The sequence below is a fragment of the Vidua macroura genome, chromosome 12 (genome assembly GCF_024509145.1).
Source record: "Vidua macroura isolate BioBank_ID:100142 chromosome 12, ASM2450914v1, whole genome shotgun sequence".
Classification (NCBI taxonomy): Eukaryota; Metazoa; Chordata; class Aves; order Passeriformes; family Viduidae; genus Vidua; species Vidua macroura.
In genome coordinates this window covers 13,164,090-13,186,775 of record NC_071582.1, presented here as the reverse complement: position 1 = coordinate 13,186,775, position 22,686 = coordinate 13,164,090, and the positions used below count along the sequence as shown (strand labels likewise).

The 22,686-nt window shown below is 36.8% G+C and overlaps 1 protein-coding gene across 1 annotated transcript in view; it reads right to left on the bottom strand.

Moving 5' to 3' along the window:
* The window catches only part of EFL1 (elongation factor like GTPase 1), a 64,794-nt gene extending 42,164 nt beyond the window's left edge, over positions 1-22,630 (bottom strand). The window contains exons 1-15 of the mRNA XM_053988777.1: positions 22,573-22,630; positions 22,047-22,306; positions 21,348-21,415; positions 21,069-21,153; positions 20,407-20,540; positions 19,673-19,810; positions 18,747-18,961; positions 16,750-16,873; positions 15,857-15,933; positions 15,584-15,720; positions 14,672-14,794; positions 13,185-13,284; positions 4,567-4,718; positions 3,696-3,874; positions 2,902-3,037 (exon numbers count right to left, since the gene is read on the bottom strand). Of these exons, the coding sequence (XP_053844752.1) occupies positions 2,902-3,037; positions 3,696-3,874; positions 4,567-4,718; positions 13,185-13,284; positions 14,672-14,794; positions 15,584-15,720; positions 15,857-15,933; positions 16,750-16,873; positions 18,747-18,961; positions 19,673-19,810; positions 20,407-20,540; positions 21,069-21,153; positions 21,348-21,415; positions 22,047-22,137 (1,759 nt within the window). The 5' untranslated portion in view covers positions 22,138-22,306; positions 22,573-22,630. The remainder of the gene's footprint in view (positions 1-2,901; positions 3,038-3,695; positions 3,875-4,566; positions 4,719-13,184; positions 13,285-14,671; positions 14,795-15,583; positions 15,721-15,856; positions 15,934-16,749; positions 16,874-18,746; positions 18,962-19,672; positions 19,811-20,406; positions 20,541-21,068; positions 21,154-21,347; positions 21,416-22,046; positions 22,307-22,572) is intronic.
* Between the last annotated feature and the right edge of the window lie 56 nt (positions 22,631-22,686).

Genomic DNA, 22,686 nt, shown 5'->3' with positions numbered 1-22,686 from the left:
TCTCATGTTTTTCATTCAGCAGTTCCAACTCAATACAAGTGCCATTTGGAAGCCCAGGGCACATGCCTAATCTAGTATAACCTTATCTGCTGCCTCAGTAACTAGATTCTCCTCCTGCAAGGTCTCTGTTCATTCAAAGGAGCACAAAACACACCCTTGCAGTGCCAGTTAAAAAGTAAAATATCCTGTCTGCTGGCACAGGACATCTCGCAGAGGTGCTGGTGGGGAAAAAGGTGACAAATAAAAAGCTGAAAAGTAACAGAGTACTCTCTTCCCAGAGGGCACTTTGCTCACATACACCTTTTTACTTCCCAGAGAAATCAACAGTCCTTCTAAATTACAGATTCTACAAACTGGGTTTATTTGTCTAAGACAAGGATTTTATTATTTTCATAGAATAGTCTGACAATTTTTAAAAGAAGATTTATAACAAAGACTTTATTACCCTCTGTCCCCAAGAAATTTTTGTTTTCAATCATATTTCACCTTCTACTCAGGGCCTACAAAAATGCACAATAGTCACAAGTTTGCAAAGAAAAATTCTGAATTAGAAACAGCTTTATGGAAGTGGGTCTATTTTGTATTTGCCATATTACTTGAAAATGACATACTGCTTAAAGCTTTTTGACAAATACTTTTGGCAAAACATTCCAGCTGCAAACTTGCAGCACAAATTAACCAATGCAAAACATTTTGTCTCTCCTAACTTCCAGGAACTCAATACCAGAAAGTAACTTCCCAAAGTTTCCACAATGGCTACACATATTATACAATGACATAATATCTCTTTCCAACTTTAATTCTGTTTGTCACAGCTTTGCTGTTCAAACACACTATGCTTCATTGCCCTTTCTCCTTGGGGTGTTTTGCAATCTCAGATTTTCATCAATTAAAAGGAGAGTAGTATTTTAAGGAAATATTAATATTAGTCTCCTTTTAATTGAGCAGAAGGAATAAGGGATTAAATCTTCCCATCTTCAGTAAAATGACCTCTGTATCAAGCTTTGTCTTTGATCACTAAACCTTTCCATAAGCCAGCATAAAGGACCAAGCAGATCCTCCCTTGTAAGAAACAACAAATAAATAATAGCAAAACCCCACAAACCCTGGTGAAAAAATCTGAAAAAATCTATAACATGAGTCTTAAAGTGGAAATAGGCAGTCATGATTAACTGTGTATTCCTTATAGCAATAATTTAATTATACAGAGTGAAACCACAGAGCTTTCAGAAAAGCTCCCTTAATTTACTGGATAATCCACAAGCAATTTCCTTATATGGCTGGAGAGAAATCACTGCTGTGTGCACTAAAGCTGCAAGACAAATGGCCTCACAAACAGAAATCACTGTTGCTAACTGGAATAATAAAAGTCTTGCATCACCATTGTTACACATTGCTTTCATATAAATGCATTGCATATTCTTCTGAGTGTGATAGATCATCATCAAATCATTAAACAGCTTACTGAATTTATGTAAATTAACAGTGCAGCCTTACAGGGAAATGGGAGAAATAAAGGAAAGGCATTTAATATTTTTAGTCTAAAAAAAAATCTTTAAAATTACATTAGGTTTAAAAACCCAACATACAGACTTGAGCCTACATGCTTCAGGTAAAAATGCAAACTTGCTTTGTTTGATCACTTTACAGTGATGCAGTGATAAAAGATGAAATACCAAACACAGTCTGGCTAAGATTGACTGTGAATTCTGACCTTAAAATTCTAATGAGTTCTTCCAAATATGCCCATTTAGAACTCTTACTACTCAAGTAAACTGCTTTTCTTTATGGAAAAGTTAGACCTCACTGAAGAGCAGCCTTCAGCACTAGACTACCAACAAATTCTGGTAGAATCTGATGGTTACAAAAACCTTTCTTAGAATTTGGTCCAACTCGTAACACCAAAGACACAACAAACCCTCAAAATATATTTTTTCTCTGCTGGAGGCAGCTCTAAGAATATTTACCATTTGCTGTGCACAAAGACCACATCCTTTTATCTTTACTGCAAAGTGTTTTGGATTGGGTTTCCCTATTTTTTTCTAAACTCTTGATCATTTTTTGAAGTAAATAGACCATATACTTAATATATTTTCTCACAGTCACACAGTTACACACTCACTCACTGTTTTCATACTGCAAATGGTCAAATAGAATCACGCTTCAGTAAGGTATAATTCAGAATTTAAAAATATTAAGTTTCCAAATAAAAGTAATTCAGCAGCTGCTTATGTTCTGAATGCTAGACCCATGATAAAAGAGACAAAGCATGGTTAGCTGCCTAAATGAAAATATTTCAATCCTTACAGAATACACCTATTTTTCATTTACTGTATATAAACACCATAAATTTCAAAAAATTAGGCAGTACTCATTCTAGAGCAAAGCAGCTCAGAATCTGGCACAAAAGAGCATAATTCAATGATTAGGTTGACTTTTATAACTTTGTCCATAGAGAAAGTGAAAAAATTGCCACAGCCATAAAAGAAACAATTTTTAGCACCAGGGTTCAAACAGAGTCATAAATAAAACTACACTCATCCACATCACTAGTAAAGGCACATTAAAGAATTTCCACTGTCGGGAAAATATTATAAATAATCCTTGCAATCTATGAAATATGAAAATTTACTACTGCCTTTGGCAATTGCTGGCAGCAATGCTTACCTGGCAATCATCCAACCTGAAGATAACAGACTAATGTAATCTGTACTCTTCTCCTATTCAAAGTGTACAGAAATCCCAATTTAATTAGACTGCCTTCCTTTTTTGCACATACAACATGCTTAGAAATATTAATGGATTTAAGGTTTCTTATTTATTAATCACATTAAACCAATTTCAGTGTATTTTACATGACATAAGGATTCAGGCTCTAGGAAATTAAATCCTAGTTCTTACCCAGAACATTTCCTGCAGGCACTTCCTCAAGATCTTCAAGCTCTCTTCCCATAAGTAAGTAGAGGTTCTCCAAAGTGCAGCACGTCATGTGAGGGATTGCTGGCAGATCATCAGTGGCAGAGCACTGGGATGACAGCTACACAGAGCACAAAACCAGCATTTGGACATTCATCACTTAGCTCTGATAAAAACTTCTTCCACAAAACCTCCTTGCATTCCAAAGCTTAATAATACAATCCAAAGCATTTTCATCTCAAACCTCAAATGTCAGAAACTAACGTACACTCCCAAAAATCCAGGCTTAAGGCAAACATGTGAATGTTACCAAGAAGATAAAAAATAATGCTTTCTTTGGCAAATTTTAGGTGTGTACTACTTCTAACTCACTTTTCATTATCACTAAAAGAACAAATGTTTTGAAGTAAATTCAAAAGTAGTTAACTTCTTTGTTCAGAATCTCAAAACATTTAACACCAGTTTTTTTCCAATACTATTGTGGACCTTTTCTTCCCTAAAAAAATTGCTTTTTTCTTTCTTTTTATTTTTTTAAGAAATAAACACATATTGGATTTATGGTTAGCTAATAAAACACTGTACTTAAAGTACAGTGTTACGGTTTATAATGAGTTTGCAGACACAACCAGCTATTGGCACAATTACCCAAATTACTTTGATACTTTTTGCAATTATTAACTTGCACTTTTTTTCTCTCCTTTGAGTGAGTCAGGTGTAAGAAGTCATCAGTTTTTCAAAAGAATCTCAAGTTACTGTGACAGTTCACAGTCAGCACTTACCTTATGCAAAGACTCAGCAGGATCATATTTTGGTCCTAAAACAAAGATTTTTTGCCCTCTTTTCACCACCCCACTGAACACTCTGGCAAAAGCAATGAAATACTCCTTGTTGTCTGCTTCCTGTTTCACTGCCTTTGAGGTCACACTATCTTCTTGAGCAGGGAGCTGTTGCTCTTCACCTAACCAGTCAGAAAAAATATATTAAGCATACAAACACTTTCTGCCTCATCATCTGGAGAAAAAAAAAATATAATTATATTGTCATATGTGACAAATCACAGAACTGTTCCAGTTAAAACAGACCTTTAAGATCCTGAAGTCCAACCCAGCACTACAAACCCATGTTCTTTAGTGTAACATGTTTTAAATACCCCAGGGATAGTGACTCAACGACCTGGGCAGCCCCTTCTAATGCTTTATACTTCTGGTAAAGAAAATTTTCCTCTAAACCTTCTTTGGCGCAACCTGAGGACATTTCCTCTTGTCCTACCACTTGTTACGTGGGAGAACAGACCAACCCCCCACAACTGTTACCCATAAACCAGTCTGGTTGTTCACATCCTGCTTTTGTACCAATTTTGGCTACTTGGTGTTGAAAGTGACTCAGTTTTTAGCAGAGCATCTCCTTGAAGCATCATCTCCCTTCAATGACTCAAAGCACATTCTCAGGCTAAGGAACACCAACCTATGGCACTATTTCACCATTTATGACCTGTCAGCTTTCTCACAAATCCCTCCTCTCTCTTGGTTCAGCTCCATGTATTGCACTTTGGACTGGCATGTGGATGGCTCACAATATGGATTTGTAAGGTGCCCCTTTGCAACACTATTAACATTTTCCTAGAAAATCAGGTATTCAGGTACCACACACCTTTTGTATCACCAGTGTTCCCAGTTACTTCAGGTGACTCTTCACTTGGGGTTTTTTCTGACACCTCTTTCCCTTGACTTGCTGCCAACTTTTCTGCGTGCCGTCGTTTGGCAAGTTCACGCCGATGAGCAATTTCTTCTTGAGTTAATGGCCTACATTGTATTTTAAAACATCAGAATTTGGTAATGCCATTTATTTTAAAATAAATTGAGTAACAGTAATTAGAATACTATATTTGACATAAGTAAAAACTCATGCAGAATGCCTTTTGTCCCCCAATACAACACTTTTAAGTCAGCTAAAATTAGCAAACTCTTCCTCTACCATATTTAGACTTTCATTTTTCTTCCAAATTCATAGAGATCAAATACTGTCATTTTTAATTACTCATGTTATCTTTATTACCTTAAGGTAATCTTTACAGCAAGTGCTCAAATGCAGGGAAAAGTCTTTGCTTGTTAAAGCTCCCTTTCATAAAGTTATTAAGCCCATTAAGGCAAAAGATTTAAAACCGACAACAGCAACAAAACATAATTTAATAGTCTGATGCATCCATCTACTCACTGATACACCCTGCCTTAAAGCAAAGTGCTTCAAAGTATGATTTAGAGCAATAAATAATAAAAGATAAAGAATATTATCAACATTCTTACGTAAGGCAATATAAAGAGACTTGTTTGTCAATGCAAGCAGATTCAACAGCAAAGTGACATTCATTACACACATATGAAATCCAAGAGCATTACCCAAAAATTCCCATTTGATTTTTAGATCTGGTCCTAAATAAAAATAAATTATATGATATTATCTTCTATTTAATGATTTTAAGAAATGAAAATAAATTCAGACACTAGTCATCTTCTCTTTTCCATTATTACTCTTTCCATTAATTTCCCATGTAAACAAGGGAAACCTAATCATTACAGATACTTCTATGAATAATCTATTCTGTTCACTAATTTCAGTATCAACAAATTCTGAAGTAATGTGCTGTTATGTGCCTACATTAAAAAATAATCTTTAGTGCTGTAACTTAAAAGCAGAAGAAATAATGAAGTTATGTGGATGCATAAAAGATGCATTTCTACAACACAACTGGACAAACTAATCCCAAGTCTTGGACCATGACTTCAGCTGAAGAAGGTGAAAATAATCCCACAGCAAAACCTCACCCACATGATTTGTCCTGCATTTGCTCACATGATGGAGACAAAACCAAGTCCTTAGTGTTAAGATGGTTTAGGATTTTTTCAATTAACTGCATCAAGCACACAGCATTAAAACAAGAAATGCCCCATTAGTAGTTTTAGCTTGTTGAGTAGCCTTGGACAAGTTACTTCCCCTCTTCAACCTCCACACTTAGAAACACAGGTCAAGATTTCCTGAACAGCAACAGCAGTAATGAATTATAAGGGGAAGAAAACCACAGGAAGCACTACAGCAGTACAGTCATTTTTGTTTACAGAAAAACCATATAAATATGATCTCTACTTTTAAAAAGCATTAAAAAATGGACTCACTTTGCTGTATCAACTATTGCACGCTTTGAAATAGGGAAAAACCCTATTAATCACAGGTCAGAGGTTTTATGTGCAGTCAGTAAAAAGAGTTACTGGACACCTACTCTGCTCTTAACTGGATTAATTAGGGGCAGGAAGTCTTGAAGAGATTACATGGCTGAGACCAACTCACTGCCAGTAAGGTTTTTATTTATATCATAATCAGGATTGTTTTCTGCATAATACCTTCTGCAATTTAAAAAATGAGACACTTCATTGATCAAAATTCTTCAAAGAACTTGAAGAAATCACTTGAAACAGTTATCACACTTATCCTGAAACCAAAGGTTCAATTTGAAAGAGTAAGAAAACTATATAAAAGTTTTAAATCTCTATAAAAATTACCTAAGAGAGGCCCCTGGGATAAAATGTCAGAATTTGAAGCACAGACTTTTAGAACACAGGATCTGGGACAGACACATTGCATGGTATAGAAAAGAAGAATGCAAGACAAAATCACCACTTCAAACTTCTTAGCAACTTATTTTTTTTTTTCATAAAAAAGGAAAAAATTGTCTCTTAAACAGTCATGACAGAATTAAGAATATGTATCTCTAAAATTTCAGATACTGTGATATTTCTGCTAGGCTTGTTTATTTTACTGCTGAAGAGAGCAAGACTTAACAATACAAAATGCAAAACAGATGGTGGAGTAGAAAACTTTTTTATGATTTTTTTTTTCCTGAAGGCAGCTGTTCAAAGTTATTTAAAGGTTTGGAATGTCAGAAAAATTTCTAAAGGAGATAGATTGATAGGGAAAGTACAGATCAGACCATCAGGGGTGTCATAAACACAGTCTATATATGATGGCATAGTATACATAAAGGGACTACATATGCATTCCAACATATCTGATTGTCCAAAAATACCTTTCATTTCTGTAAATAATCCTGAGAGCAAAAGAGAAAAGTTTCTTTGCTTTTTTCCACTTTATATGGTATTTTTCAATATCAGTATATTTAGCTGTCAAATAGCCCTAACCACAATTATCAAAGGTACCTTAAGATTCTGAATGCACTGGTCAGAGTTACAATATGTATAAACACACTTAATAACATTCTCATTTTGATAAAAAAGCAGATTGAGCGTAAGTGGGACTTTTACTGCAGGTACAACCTAGACTTCCATCCTGGTTTCTGTCACCATCAATTTCTATAAAATTAATCACTCCCAGTACTATCATTAGAAATGACAAAAAGATAATGTTGCCAAATAAATCCTTATATAGAGTTGTAACACAATCAAGCAGAACACAGAACAAGATTAATGCACATAAAGCACTGGATCTGCAACAAAATCAGTTTCAAATTATACCCTGAATTATTCAACTTCTCCAGTTGGCAAAACCAATCAGAAGTAAAATAAATTTTGAACAAAAGGTGCCCACACCAAAAGAAAGCTTGGTTCTTCTTCTTCCCCCCTTCCCCTTTTTTGTTCCATTAGAAAGGAACAACAGCCTCATAATATTGGCAGAAAGAAAAAATGGCAACATGCAGTCACACAAAAACCAGCAAATAAAAATTCTGTAGAAGAAAGAGAGAGATCCCCTGACTCCAGAGAAATGCTACATCACCCAGACATGGGAGCCTGGCACAAGTAATGAAATGGAGCTGGCACAGAAGGGTGACCACATCATTACCAACTCATCTTAAACTCAAACAAGTGGTAAACAAATGGAAATAGTAATATGGGAAAGGGTATCATGTACATGCTATTGACATTTAATAGATTGCTGATTAAGGGCATTAAATTTCAGGTAATGTATACAAGCTCCTGCTGACTACTTCTCTGATTCCCACATTCCCCCAGGATAACACATTTAGTTCAAACTAAACTTCCTTATGCAATCAATCCTCTGAACATAACAGGTTTCTACTCTTTCACATTATTAAATGTGAACTTCAATGTGAACTAGACTTCAAAAATTCACTTAAAAAGAGTGAATAATCAGAACAGAATTGCCAAAGATAGATTTGTCTTTGATTATTGAAGTGTTAGGTTTATATTTTTAACCTCCAGACCATTTTAAAAAGGAAACACCACAGTCAAAACATCAACTGATTTCTGAAAGACTAATAGTACTGCCAACAAATGTCTGTGATGCATCTCTCATGCCATGAACAGTGGTTTCTAAGCTCTGAGAATGCTTTCTCTCCATACAGCTTTTTCCAGTTTAAACTGCATGAGCCCATGGACAGATGTTTGACTTTACAAGGTGTGGATGGAGTAATTTCTGATAACATCTTTAAATCCATGTAATTAATAGAGAATCCTATTCATGACTCTGCTCTTCAGAATTAAGCTCTAGTGAAATCATTGGCTGCTGCTCTGCTCACCTGGCACTCAAAGAATCCTGTCAGCAACATCTCTAAGAACAGCTTGGTCCAGTGCAGTTTGCTACATTTCAGCACACTGTAAGTCCAGTGGTCTCCCTAATTCTTTAGAAGCTCATTAATTTCTGGATTAAACTACTTAATGTCTATGGAACAATTTCCATTCACAAACTAATGTACATGCACTAAGATCATCTACTATCAGTTCTACTGCAATGAGACTGGTACACAATTTACAGTAGAAATAAATGTGTTAACACAAAAGGAGCAACTGAAAATTATCCAAATCACAACTTACACAAAAATTCATGCAATAGTCTTACAGGACTCTTTCAACAGGGAATACTCTAGTGTTTGTATCACATTGTATAGCAGTTATCATTCAATCTGAGACACGTAATGAAATATGGTATCAATCCCAAGCTGTCACACTCTGTCTGGAAAAACACTCCAGACTGATAGAGCAACCTCTGATTTATCTCACATGCTGAATGTACAAAAAGGAAAAAAGAAACTTGAAGCAAAACTTTCCACAACATTACAAGCTTTACTCACTTAAGATCACCATTACACAAACTACAGTATGTCCAGAGATTCAAATTCCAACCATTACTCTGTATTTCTTTCTTGGATCAGTTGCCAAAGCCTTAGCCAGATTCAAATGTATACTATTACTGAAATCTATTTCATGCTAACCATAACAGGGGTTTTAATTTTTGAAAAGCATTTATTAGTTATGCAACTGGATGCCTAATTCAGATGCTAACCTGTAAATCTGGCAGCTCACTCCGATGATACATGTCCTATTCATTTCTAATGCACAAACTACAATTCAGAACAAACTACTAGTGAAAACAGATGATGGGTGTTGATCAACTGAAGCTGATGCAAGTCATATTGCCTTGAACATAGAAATTAATTTACTTGCAAGTAGATAGTAATTTCTTACAGAGCTTGGAGCTTTATACAGGTTCTCATTTTGATCAATGTCATTTCAGCTGAAGATCTGCAAAAATCACGGGATTTATTTTTTCCCAATACACTTTTAATAAAACATTAGAAAGAAAATAAATGAAGCACACTACAATCTGTTTAGGAGATGCAAACAAGCTGTACCACAAAACAAAGAAACAACTATCACCGTAATTTCATGCAGAATTGTATGGAGAAGTGTCTTTCAGGGTGACACCTAAGGAAAAAACAATCCCTGATTTCAAGCTGACTGAGGAGGAAGAAGAACCTTTTATATTATCTGGAGGAAAATAGAGGTATTATAGGTTTTATACCCCCCAGGCAGTAAAGAAATATAATTTTAGTGCACTACCCTATCTGGTCAATAGACTTTCCTTTATTACCACTGGAAAGCAGAAATAGAATTTCTTCAGTACACTTTATTTATTTATATTATTCAGGATTATAAGATGGACTTGAGGTAACATAAAAGGTTTGCTTCCTATTGCTCACATGGCATTACACCACTGCAAGATTTACACATAAAGCTTTACTAAGTAAGTAGATGATTTCATCATAACAAACATAAGATATTCAGTTTATATTTTCTTAACATTCTACATTAAATACCCCTAGCAATTAGTTGGAAGCAATTCAATTAACTACTAGATATTTCACTTTTACGCTGGGTTATATGAAGACAGAACTCTGAATCTCAAGAAAAGCAAACTGGTACATTTATATACCCTGTACCTAAATGCCAAGCTTGGCTTTTATTCCTACACCTACACTCGAGCATTCTGTGTTAGACCTGGGTTCAAAGTCACACACCAGTAGAAAAGAGGGAAAGAAACAGCATATGCTGAATGAACACTCATATTGCACACAGCAATACTTTAGAATAAATAACCACAGGCATCATCAAATAACCATTACATAAAGCAAGTGGAGGAGAGGCCCTAATCTGTTCATCTTCTCTGCCCAACCAACAATTTACATTTTTGCCTGACTTGGTAGGAATTAGCAATAATTTCAGAAGATCAGACAGAAGAAATTGGAAGACAAAACACTTGCAATTCTCATTTCTTTACAAAACCTGGCAAAAACGAATGACATAGTGGTACCGTACAAAAAGTCAATTTACAAATCTTTCTAAGGAAAGATAAATATAAGCTAAGAACCTGCTTTAACTTGACAACAAACAATTTTCCCATGTATTCTGCTATTTAAACAGCAAAAGCAAAATCATACCAGCTTTAGTATAGAATCTATTAATTTTAGGGTGACCTTCAAGGAGATATTAGTTGCCAACAGCAGTCTCAAAGGAGATTGTTTTAATTAAAAATCCATCCTTTGTTATCATTTACTGTACACCCTGGACTTAAAAGAGATTTTTGCTTTTCCCAACTTATGCTTAGTAAGTATTACAAGCAGATGGCAGAAATAAGGCAGACTATCAAAAATTACAAAGTCAGTTTGAATCTTCTAACAAAGTTACAAAAAGGTAACCTTACCCAATACTGCCTCACAAAAGGAAAAATATAGCATAGATCTACATTTTTTCCCTCTGGAAGTAGAAGACAAGTCTTGCAAAAAAAAATCTGAAGAAAACTCTTAGATTTTTTTACATGCTTTAACATGCTTAAAATTAGTACTTCCCCACTCCCAAGGGATGCAAATAACCTTAGGTCAGCCCAGCAGTCAAACATCAAGATGCACAAGAGCACAGTTATGGCTCCTCAAAATTAACATGTAGGTGAAACACACAACATGGATTTATGTTCTTCAATAGGAAAACGTGAAACAACTGGTAATAGACATAGTGTAGATATTCTCTGTTTCTCCCCATGTTCAGACATTCTTATGGAGCACCTTCATGGAATGCTAGTTTAAATACTGCATCTCACATGCTTCACTCAACCATCACTCTATTTCATGAAGCACAATCTTCACTGAGTAACTGTAAGTAGCACACAATGACCTATACAATTAAAAATATGCTCAAGAACCACAGTACAAAATGCTGTGTTTTTAAAATTCTTGAATTTTTGAGACTGCTTCCTTCATTAGACCTAACCTCCTTTTCCAATTTCTTCAAGAACTGCTTACCTGTAGAATCTTAACAAATCAGGTATTGAGAAACACACATTTAGCTTCACTGCTGTTTTTCAATTAATGGAAGCCAACTGTCACTTCAAAACACTTCTTAAACATTATTTAATTAGCAAAAATCACATAGTACTAATAATGACTGATTCTCTCCAAGAAAAACACACATGTGATTTCATTTTAATATTAGCTAATTAGTAAGTAATTGAATTATTTAATACAAAGGCCAGCAATAGATACTTTTCACAAAAACTACAGAGCAAGACATTAAAATTTTCAATGCACTGAATAAACAGGGAGAAAGAACAACTATAATGCTAAAAATTTCTGGCGTATGTAAAAGCCACCTTTGCCCCTATTTCACGTACTCATAACCTCAAAGACTTTTGATTCTCCCAAGAAATAAAAAACCAGGTCATTATCAGTGACAGAACAGCCAAAAGGCGATGGCCTCAGTGCAGCAGCCTCTGATAACTGCAGCCCATCCCCAGGAAAGGAGACAAAGCAGGAATGGCGCTGCTGTGCCACACCTGAGCGAGAGCTCCTGTGCTAGAGACACTTCAGGACAGCACTCGAAGCAAAACTGCACCATCTAGTGTCTGCTCAGCCCATGCACACGGAGCATCTTCTCCCTGAGTGCAAACAGTGCAAGGAAGATCTCTGCTGGAAGACTCATAGCAGATAACTTCAGTAAGAATAAAATTGAGATAAATCTAGAAAAAGCTAAGGTAGTAGTAAAGCCTTCAAATATTACTACAGTAGCCGAATTGCTTTTCACATAAAGATTAAACAGTCTAATTTAGCAGGAAAATTATCATTTTCTGTATTACTTTGCTGTACAGTAACAATTCCCCCAAAAACGTAAAAAGGCCAGTTAACATAGAAGTTGCCCACTGAAAATGCTCCAGAGGCTTGGAGGAATGAAAGGTTAAGATGAACCTCATTCTCATGAAGTAATCAGAAAAGTATATTTCTTCTGCACAAAAGCTGGTGGTTAAAGTAGTACATTTAAGTGTGCCAGGAAAATGAGATCTAGAAGGATCTACTCCTCAAAGGTAACAGGATGGCTATTAAAAAACAAAAGGCTGTAACAAAAAAATCTTCCAATCCTCCCAGAAAAAGAAAATTCTTGGAAGTGCATTAATGCCCTTCAGATCTCTGTAAAAAGTCAGTCAAGATTTGAACTACTTTAATCAACCCATTTTATTTTGCTGTTGCAATGGACAGGATGATCACTGAGCTGTTATCCCCAGTTTGATGGGAAGTATTCCTTGGTACAAACACAAGCTGCTATGATCATGACAACACAGCCTTGCTGAAAGTTTTAAAACTTTCATCTTTTTTACAAATCAAGAAAGTTTTACAACTCCATCATTTCCACCAGACATCCTGAAACTGCTTACACTGCACACATTAGGATGATACCTTTGGACAACAGTACTATTCTCCAACAGAATTGCTATATCTTCTTAAACTACTATGATTAAACAAATCACTCCTGAACTCATTCAGGAAATCTATACTAGCAGAAAAGACTTTATTGCATTTCAAGAATTCATCAATTATTTTCTTAGGTCTAAACTAACTTACCCATGCCTTCAACAAAATTTTTTTTCCCCCAGAAGTAACTAACACAGACCAGAAATTAAATGTCACATTTTCCTACCTTGGTTTATTCTGTGGCAATGCCTTTGCATCAACAGGAAACATTTTGGAAACAAAGACAATAACTGGGGCTGTTCCTTCACTACTGCATTTCATAAAAGCTGAAACAAAACATAAACACAAGTCATTTTCACATTTTTTCCCCTGAAAGTATGGACGAAGCTATGACTTTACATTAATTTAGTAGGAACTACTGTTTAGTCCCAGTTTCAATAGATAATATGCCAAGAACAAATCAACAGGAAGAAGTAGAAAATTTCTCTGGTCTAGTAATTTGATAACATTTCCTCTATCTTCACAATAAAATGACCAAGACTTCAAAAACAGAACTCTTGATAAAAAAGTACATATACCCCAATTAAACAACTTGAGTCTACAGGCTGATTTAGATCACAATGGAAACCAGAGAGCAGCACAGGATTCAGACTGAACACTATTTATTCAGTACCTCAAAGTATTCTCTTTCCTTTCAAACTAAAGGAGGAAGTCCTGCAAATGTCCAGATGCTCACAAAACCCTAACTTCACAGATATTCCTCAAAAGGTGAAAGATTCACACAAAACTCGTTCAATATGTAGAAAATTCCCATTAACCATTTTTTTATCCAATTTGAAATATATGAAATTCAAACCAGACAATACCGTGCAAAACTTCTAACACAGAAACTAAATCACCTTCTCCTACACTTCTCCCGTTTATCTGAAATATAAAAAGACCACAGAACTAAGGCAAACAGAAGCACAAGACTACTACTAAAAATTAGCAAAATACTCAATGTGGAAGTCCACTACTTGTTCATAACCAAGAGCAGTAAGATCCAAGTTTACAAAGGCAAATTTCTTCCAATTAACTTACCCTAATACAGTGTTGAATACTGTCTGGAGAATACCATGTTTTTAAATGTTCAATAAAGGATGAAAAGCCAGTTTTGTTAACCAGGGAAACAATTCCTAACAGCCTGTCAATTTGATGTTCACATTTCTTTTTTAATTGACATTTGATATCTCATCCTCTTAGATTTCTTTAAGCTCTCCTCAAAACACTGTGCTATGATTAATAATTAATTACTAAAAGCTAATCAATACACTTGCAAAAATTAAATCCAAATTCAAACCACTGCTGGCTAAAAATTAATGATTTTTATACACTAGTTAGCAAAATATTCAATTCTCAATTACATAATGACTTCTACAGTTCAGAACTAAAAGCAAGTATTAACCTTGTATTCTTGTAGAACTCTCAGTTTCAGAGTCCTGGACTTTACATCATCTGCAGCTTAAGTTGTCTAAAACCCAGGAATATATGGGATGGAAGAAAAATGCACAGCCATAAAACTATGACATGTCAATGATAAATATCAACAAAGTTACTGGAAGTAGAGTATTTACTAAATTTACACACAGATTACTACACATCTTACAATCCAAAGACAAACAAAACCACCAGGACAGAAACAACCTTCATGTTAATGGGAGAATAGCTACTCACCATTTTTCAGGTCCTGAGTTTCTGGTGGCAAAGAATCAAATGTTCTTGCTCCAACACACATCAGCTTTTCCACTCTCTCTGCCGTGATGTCCAGAGGACTGGGAATTTTATTACACACCATGGCTAAAACACATTGTTAAGGATACATATTTCTAATTTTCTTATTGAATGCAACCAATAACACGAATACTTTCAATGCTTCTTTAATTGAGCCCCATGCACTAATTGCCAGCAGCAGCAGATCCAAAATCCAGCTCTGTTGTCACAGCACACTCAGGTCCCTCTCAAGTCAGCAACAATTCTTTGCCATTTATCAGGGGCAGAGTTAAGGAGGGGTGGCCCACCCTAAGAACAGCTGGGAAGCCAAAAACAGCACAAGTGGGGCAAGATTTACAGAAGTAATTAGTATTGATGCATCAATAATTTGTGCACATCTACCGTAATATAAGATATATCATATTATACATAATAGGCACAGCTGACAAATAGCAAAGGTTGATTTTGAATTAAGAAATTTTATGCCTATAACATAACACCAGACAGTACAGAACTTCAGGGATGGAAGACCTATAACACTGCTATAAACAGGAGATCAGTTCCTACCTCAGGAAAACACTAAAACTTGAATACAGAACTCCATGAAGAAGGTGTATTGTTGAATTACCTCCAGTTTCATAACTTTGTCTCCTAAAAACAAGATGTGCAAAAGCACAAAGTTGGCAGAAATGTAAAAATTAAGGATAGATACGTAATTTGTAATGTTATAAGCAAGAAGGTAAGTCCAGCTAGCTTAGGCACATACATTAATACAAACAAAACCAAATTATACCAAATCACACAGTGAAATATGTGAGCACACTCAGAAGTCTGAGAACTGCCAATAGGAAAAAAACTTATCTTTTCCAAGGATACAGAGGACTGCATCAGATATTGGCAGCCACTGGCTACAAATGGCATTTAGATGAACTTTTGGGTCTGCATGCCGTGACTCCCGGGCACCAATTCTCAATCCCAAAGAGGTAACTATCTTTTCTATTTTTTCTTTGTCTCTGTAAGGAAAATAATAAATAAATTAAAAATCCACCGAAGCAATATATCATCAGTATCTATTATTTTTGAGTATTTAAAAAAAATCACCAAAGCACATGGAAAGAGATGCCATGAGAACTTTATAGATGCTCTCACCTTTTCATAACAGCCTCATACAGACTCCAAATATTGTCCAGCACCAGCTGTACAAACAAAGGTTTCTTTCCTTTTGACTGGTAGAAGATAAAAACAGCTCATTACCAGCAATTCCTCACTTTTTCAATAGGCTTAAGACTGCACTTTTCATTAGGAACATGTAAAACCTTTATTCAGAATCAAGAAGTCTGTCTTATAAGAATGGTACAAGGCACAAAATAAACGTGAAATTTAAAAAGTGGAGGGCAAGAGTTTCAATTTCAGAAAAAGAACCTGATAAATATGGCACATGATACCTTGAAGCCTGATTATCACCCCTTTTATAACTTTTAATCATCACCTATGTAAACAGCAAAAAAATCATGATTACATGAAAATAAGGAAACTACTCTCTCCTCCCTTAACTTTTAATGGTGGAAATGCTTAATGCTAGGGAAGTGCAGTTTTCAGATCAGGGCTTCAATGGAAATTCCCTACAGCAAAAAAAGTTAATTTAAATCCTAAATCTCAAGCTAAATGTGAATATCCTAAACCACTGGCTGTGAAAGAGCTCTTCACAGAGGAGAGTCACTACTCTTGTTTCTACACTCTTAATTTTCCTTTCATCTTGTGTGTTTCACTCGATGCTGAAACCTTGAAGCTGCAATGTCCCTTATTTAGTGAGCACTGGTAGATGAGATTTCCTTCATGCAGCATTTGAGTGGTCGATTTTGGAATGTTCTGTGCTCTGAGAGTTGTTGCAAGGCTGTCCTGGTGACTTTATATCTCCAGTAAACCCGAGTCAACAGGCACTGAGGTCAAGTTTCAGAATACACTACAAGGAACAGAATTAGGGAAGAAAAAAATTGAGCTCCAAAATAAAAATCAGGTTATATTTTTGACACCCTCCATACCTGATCACCTTTCATTATCTTCTTTGCTTTTGTATTTAGATAATAATCTCCCCATAAAGTCTTCAGAAGTACTGCAGGTTTGATTCCAATTTTTTGGCTATACAGTTTGGCAAAATGTTCAATTCTGAAAGCAAAGAAAACATATTTTGATGGAACTGTAATGTTTTTTACAGCAACAGCTTATGTGAAAATCAGACAAAAATCTCAAATCCTTGTTTTACTCCCACTTTTCCAATTGTCTTCACGTTAGTTCACATTGTTTAACATTTACACCTGCAAAAATATTTAGTCATAACAGATAAAAAACATCAACAGTATCTGAAAGACTTCATTCTGTTTCAAGTCAGCTTCAAGGCTTTACTTGAAATAAACATTTGTGTCCTATCCCCTCATCAAAAACTCAAAAGCATAATACAAATAAATACATTAGTTATGACTCTTTAACTTATTCTTTGAAAGACTTCCCATGACACATTTAACTATGGTCTAGGACCAGAACATTAGGTGTTAAAAACCAAGCATTCTTTTGAGTCACACTTGAGCCATCACATGGTGGTAATTATTTTTAATTAACAACTGATGAAAATTCTTGTTGTTTGAATCATTACTTTAATAATGAGTAAACCCCAGGAAATGATACAGAACTGTAATGCCATAACTATGTTGTAAAGCCAATTCTGTTGTTCAGCAGTCCCCATGAGTTAACAAAAGCAGCCTGCTTAGCCCAGAGAGGGAGTCCTGAGCATGCTATGGTTTCCTTGCTGAAAATGTTCAGTGAGCAGTAATAAAAAATCTTTCCACATATTTGGTCCCTGTGCATGCAGAAAAAAACCACACAGTTATAATTGTAACAATCCTGTTTACATAACAGTGCTTTTGACAATCTTTTCTTTGAAATTCAGAATTCTTAAGTTTTTAGACAGCTAAAAAAAGGACCTATCCATGTCAGCAACACATAAGCTGTGAACTAAGCCCAAAGACATTTATTTTCCAGAAACTACCTTAATTCTCAATTCAGGGAGACCTTTCAAGATTCTTGTGCCAGCAGCTCCTGCATATATATTAATGGCATTTTTCAACACTTGAGAATTGTGAGAAAAGCATATGTACTTACCACATTGGATAAGGCTGACACTGCCTAATAAGTTAATTTTTTTCTGCTAATACCTTCAGGAAATGAACCCACAACCAAGAAACAGCAGTCAAGTCTTTCCATGATTAAGAAAAAGCTCCACTGATCCATATTTCGGCACACAGTACTGTAGCTGGCAGTCCAGAAGAGCCTCTTTGAAGTAATTAAGAAAAATGTTCTTTTTTTACCCTCTCCATTATATGATTTGTCAGAGCCAGGGCCTGACAGTTCATCAGAAGAAACAAAACAGTCTTGAAAGACAATAACCTAAAATAGCCCATTTTATTTTCCCTTCTCTCTGAAGGGACAAGAGCTGTTTGTGTTGGACAACAAACTACACATGGTACCTTATTTACAGTCTGACTCGGATTTAAAAATCCATAAAAAAGGATGATTTTCTGTAAGGGCTCTGCAGTACTCAAGACATTCCCTGCGTCACCACCCAGCATATCCCTGTAATTACAGTTTCAGCACGAAGACAACGCCTCCACCTCGTGGCCAGCGACCAGAACACGGGCACTGCTCCCACACCTGCTGCCCTGCACACCACAGCACCCTGAACCTGCCTGGCTTGCAGGAGCACCAGCTCCTGCCGGGCTTGCAGCTTCTGGCCTTGCCTGCTACAGTCTATTCAATAGCAGCAGGTAAGAAAATAATGTTTACCAGGCTAGGCTGGGCCCCACTGTGGGCTCAGAAGCTCCTAAATAAAACGGGGATCCCTGTCACTTAGGTAATTTACACATAGCAACATATCACAGAAAAATCTAACCAACATCTTTAGAAATAAGAAGCAACTGAAATACTTTAAGATTAATGTCAGTAATCAATTTGTAAAAAAATGTCACTAATTAATTCTCAAACTTACCCAAAACCCCAGCCATCAATTGCACTGGCAAACACCACATTTCCATGTTCTGGTGAAAAATAAAGATGTGAATCATCAGTGTCTTCCAATCCAGTACTCCAGTCATAAATTTGATCTCCTGGTGATGCATCTGAAAGGGTTTCACTTTCTGTTTCTTTTTCAGCTCTTTCTTCTAACACTTTGGAGGTAAAAAGTGTTCCAGTGACTGCATTGATCTAGAGAAAGATATGTAAAAACACCCTCAAGATTCATTCACTCTTTCACAACCCTTGCAATTAAAATGTAATTTTCCCACCCCCAAAAACATAAAAAGAGAAGTTGTGTTAACAAGCTAGCATGCCTGTGATTCATTTGGCAATTAAAACACACCCAATTTTACATATTTGAAGACCACAGGAGTTTATGTTTTGACATAAACACCCTCAAGTTTCCAAATCAGCCACACCAGAACAGAATCAAAGTATCACATGTAACACACTTTGTCTCTCAGAACAAGGAATGGTGAAATAGGAAGTTGTTTCTGCCAACAAAGCAAACAACAACAAAGGGCAAAGGGAAACCAGGCATATAAATGCTCCCAAGTGAGCCTGGGGGGGAAAGAAGTTTTGAGGGCAACTTAAACTACAATTCAAAAGATGAAACAACATTATTCCTACATAAATCCATCAATATCAGAGACAGTCTACCTCCAGTAAGTTTAAGCAATTTAAGAGAAGAACAAAATGTTCAGCATATTACTTCTAAAAATGAAGACTTTTCCTGATGACCTGTCAAGAGGCATTTACCACCCTTTTCTCCATCACAGGCATTCTGAATAAACCTCAAAACCTATCAGGAATAAGATGCACCTCAATGTTAAAAATCAGACTGGATGCTATACAGGGTCACAAAATCTGCTGTGTGAAATGACACCTCAGCACGAATACCTGTTCCAAGATATTTTTAAGGTGCAAATATGCTTCCTGAGGGGTGAGCTTCAGCTCCACAATCAAGCGGTCGATTTTGTTAATCACCAGGACGGGACGGATATTTTCCAGCCATGCCTGCCGCAGGACTGCCTGAGTCTGAGACAGAAAGAGTTTAAAAAAAAACCATTACAGAAAGCCTGATAGCACCAAAAATACAGAATGTTAAAAAAAAAATCAAATACAATTCTAAAATTTAATAAACGTATAGTAAAGGACAGGCTGATGCTCAAACCAGAAGTTTGACTCCCACGATGTACAGTGTTAGTTATTGAAGAATTCTGCAGAATGGTGGGATTTCATGGCAAAAACACCCAAAATAACAAAAAGCAAACTATTTAGAAAAGCCATGAAAAAAAGCACTCTCATTATTTTGTGTATCCTTTTCCAAACCCTGAAAGCCCACATAAGTATACAAAATTATTTCCCTTAAGACTTTTCTCTATCAAAATATTACATTACCTGAAAAATGGCATACCCACTGTTTCAACCCTGCTTCTCTACACCCATTCACCAGCACTGTTCAGTTTTTCAGCACAACTATGATTCTTACTACTCACTTTCACAGCTCAACTGTATTGTCATTTATTAAAAATTTTGTAAAGCTTCTTAAACAGCTCATCTTTTATTTCTATGTAACCCACTTCAGACTTTGCTTACTCCCCTCTTTCTCTACTTAATATACTTTATTTCACCTGTGGACAGACTCCTTCAACAGCATCCACCACTATAATGCAACCATCACAGAGTCGGACAGCAGTAGATACTTCTGAAGAAAAATCCACGTGCCCTGGGGAGTCTATTAAATTAATCAGATACTCCTGATCACCTAGGATCAAACAAATTAATATTTCAGAACAGTTTTCAGAGATATTTCTTCCAGCCACCCATCAGCTATTATTTTTTAATGTCCTGACATTAACTACACTTTAAAAACCCTTACAGTAGAGTGTAACAGGTACTTCAACAGAACTTGAGTTTTGGTATAACAGGTGTTTTGGTGCAACAGGTACCTCAACTGTACTAAAACTTGAGGTTTTTTGAAAGGAAGTCTTGCCTTTAAGTGACATTCATTCAAGACTTAAGATCAAAATATACATATTTATATCTAAAATAAAAGATGAGGTAACTGCTCTCTCATGGCCTCCACTCGGAGATATGTTTTTCCTGACCCTGAGATGGAACTCAATTATTTTGGCTGGCTTACTTGCCTAAGTCTCTGCAGAATTACAGCCTGACACTGAGAAACACAAAAGTAAAAGTTGTACACAAAGATCACAACAGCAACAACGAAGAGACGGGGAAAATTAACAGAAATATATATTAAAATTTATACATGCCAGCATCAACAACTTACTTTTCACAAAGTGCAGTGAAATTGCACTAGATTTCATTGTTATTCCTCGGATCTGCTCATCTTCCCTACTGTCAAGGTACCTCAGCTGAGTACAGAAACAAAAGTAAAAATGGTAAGTCTGCAGAAACATCTTCACAATTTACTTATCAATTGTCAGAGTATGATGGTGAGAAAATGAGGTTTAGCAAGAATACAGATGGAATTTCCTTCATGATCAAGAATTTACAACCCCAGCACGTCCAGACCAGAATTCTATTAAAAGTGACAGTGTAACTCTACCTTTCCTGCCAAGCGGCTGGAGATTATTCCATTGCTAGATATAAGGCAATCTGCTAGAGTGGTTTTGCCTGAAAAGAAAAATAAATTACTTGGACTAAATGAATACAAATGATAGCAAAAGATGCAACGTATAGTATTCTAAGATATCAACATTAATAAAGGTTATAAAACGCCAGGAAAAGTACAAATTAGCTTTCAAAAAACAAATCAAATTACTCCTGTTACATGCACACAGATTTATTTTTGAAGACTGGATGCAAGTTTACCTGTCATGACCAGAAGAGCAGTTGAAATAATAAACAGTACATCAGGACCTCATTATAACATGCAATTAGACAAAGCATTTGTGTTCTAAAAAGGGTGCTTACTATTTCCACCTGCAAAACAAACTTGTTCTATTAAGAAAACATGGAAAAATATTATTCTGCCTCTCAAACTTCTATTAAATTCACACCAGCATTCACCATCATAGCAAACACTGAATTTCAACTATTCATTCAATTTCAAATTATTGAAATTGATACTTTTTTTTATGTAAGACAAGCTGAATCAGGCCAAGAAAAAGTACATAAAGGAGATTTCTGAATCACATTCAAGACAACTTAAAGCTAAATAGACAAAATCCTACTACTTCAGAACAAAGTATGTCACCACCATTCAGACAGACGCAAGAGGAGCGGACACCAACCCCTGCCTTACCGTGATCCACGTGGGCCAATATACAGATATTCCTGATGCCGGACGCCTTCTTCTGGAGGCCAACCATCTTTCCCACGCTCGTGAGCACCATGGCTGGCTAATTTAATTCTGCGAGCGGAGCGAAGTGTTTCACTGAGGTGTCAGTCAGCTTGAGGAAAGGCTTTGGTTTTTAATGACGCACACTGCGATTAGAGCCGCTCCTCAGGGAAACCTCCGCGACACGTGGAGCGCGTCACGAACCCTCCGCTCCGCGGGGACACCTGCAAGAAACCAGGGCCGTGTCTGCACTTTGAACGCGGCTCAGGAGCGCGGCCGGGCGCAGCTCGGGCTGGCAGCGGGCACCGAGCGGCACAAATCCCACGGTTCCGCCCGGCCCCGGTTCGCCTTCCCCTGCCGCCGCCCCGAGCGCGCACGGCCGCGCTGCCCGGGGCGGCCCCAGGAGGAGCACGGCGCTGCCCTCTCGCTCGCCCGCGGGGCGAAGGCCGCGCCGGGGCCGAGCCCTCTGCGCGGGGGCACACGCACGCACCTGCGCCCGCTCCGCCGCCGCTCCCGGAAAGCCGCGCCCGCCCCGCTCCGCCGCTGCCGAGCCCGCCCCGTGACGCCGGACGGAAGCCTGGCCGGGGCGGGCCGGGCGCCGCTG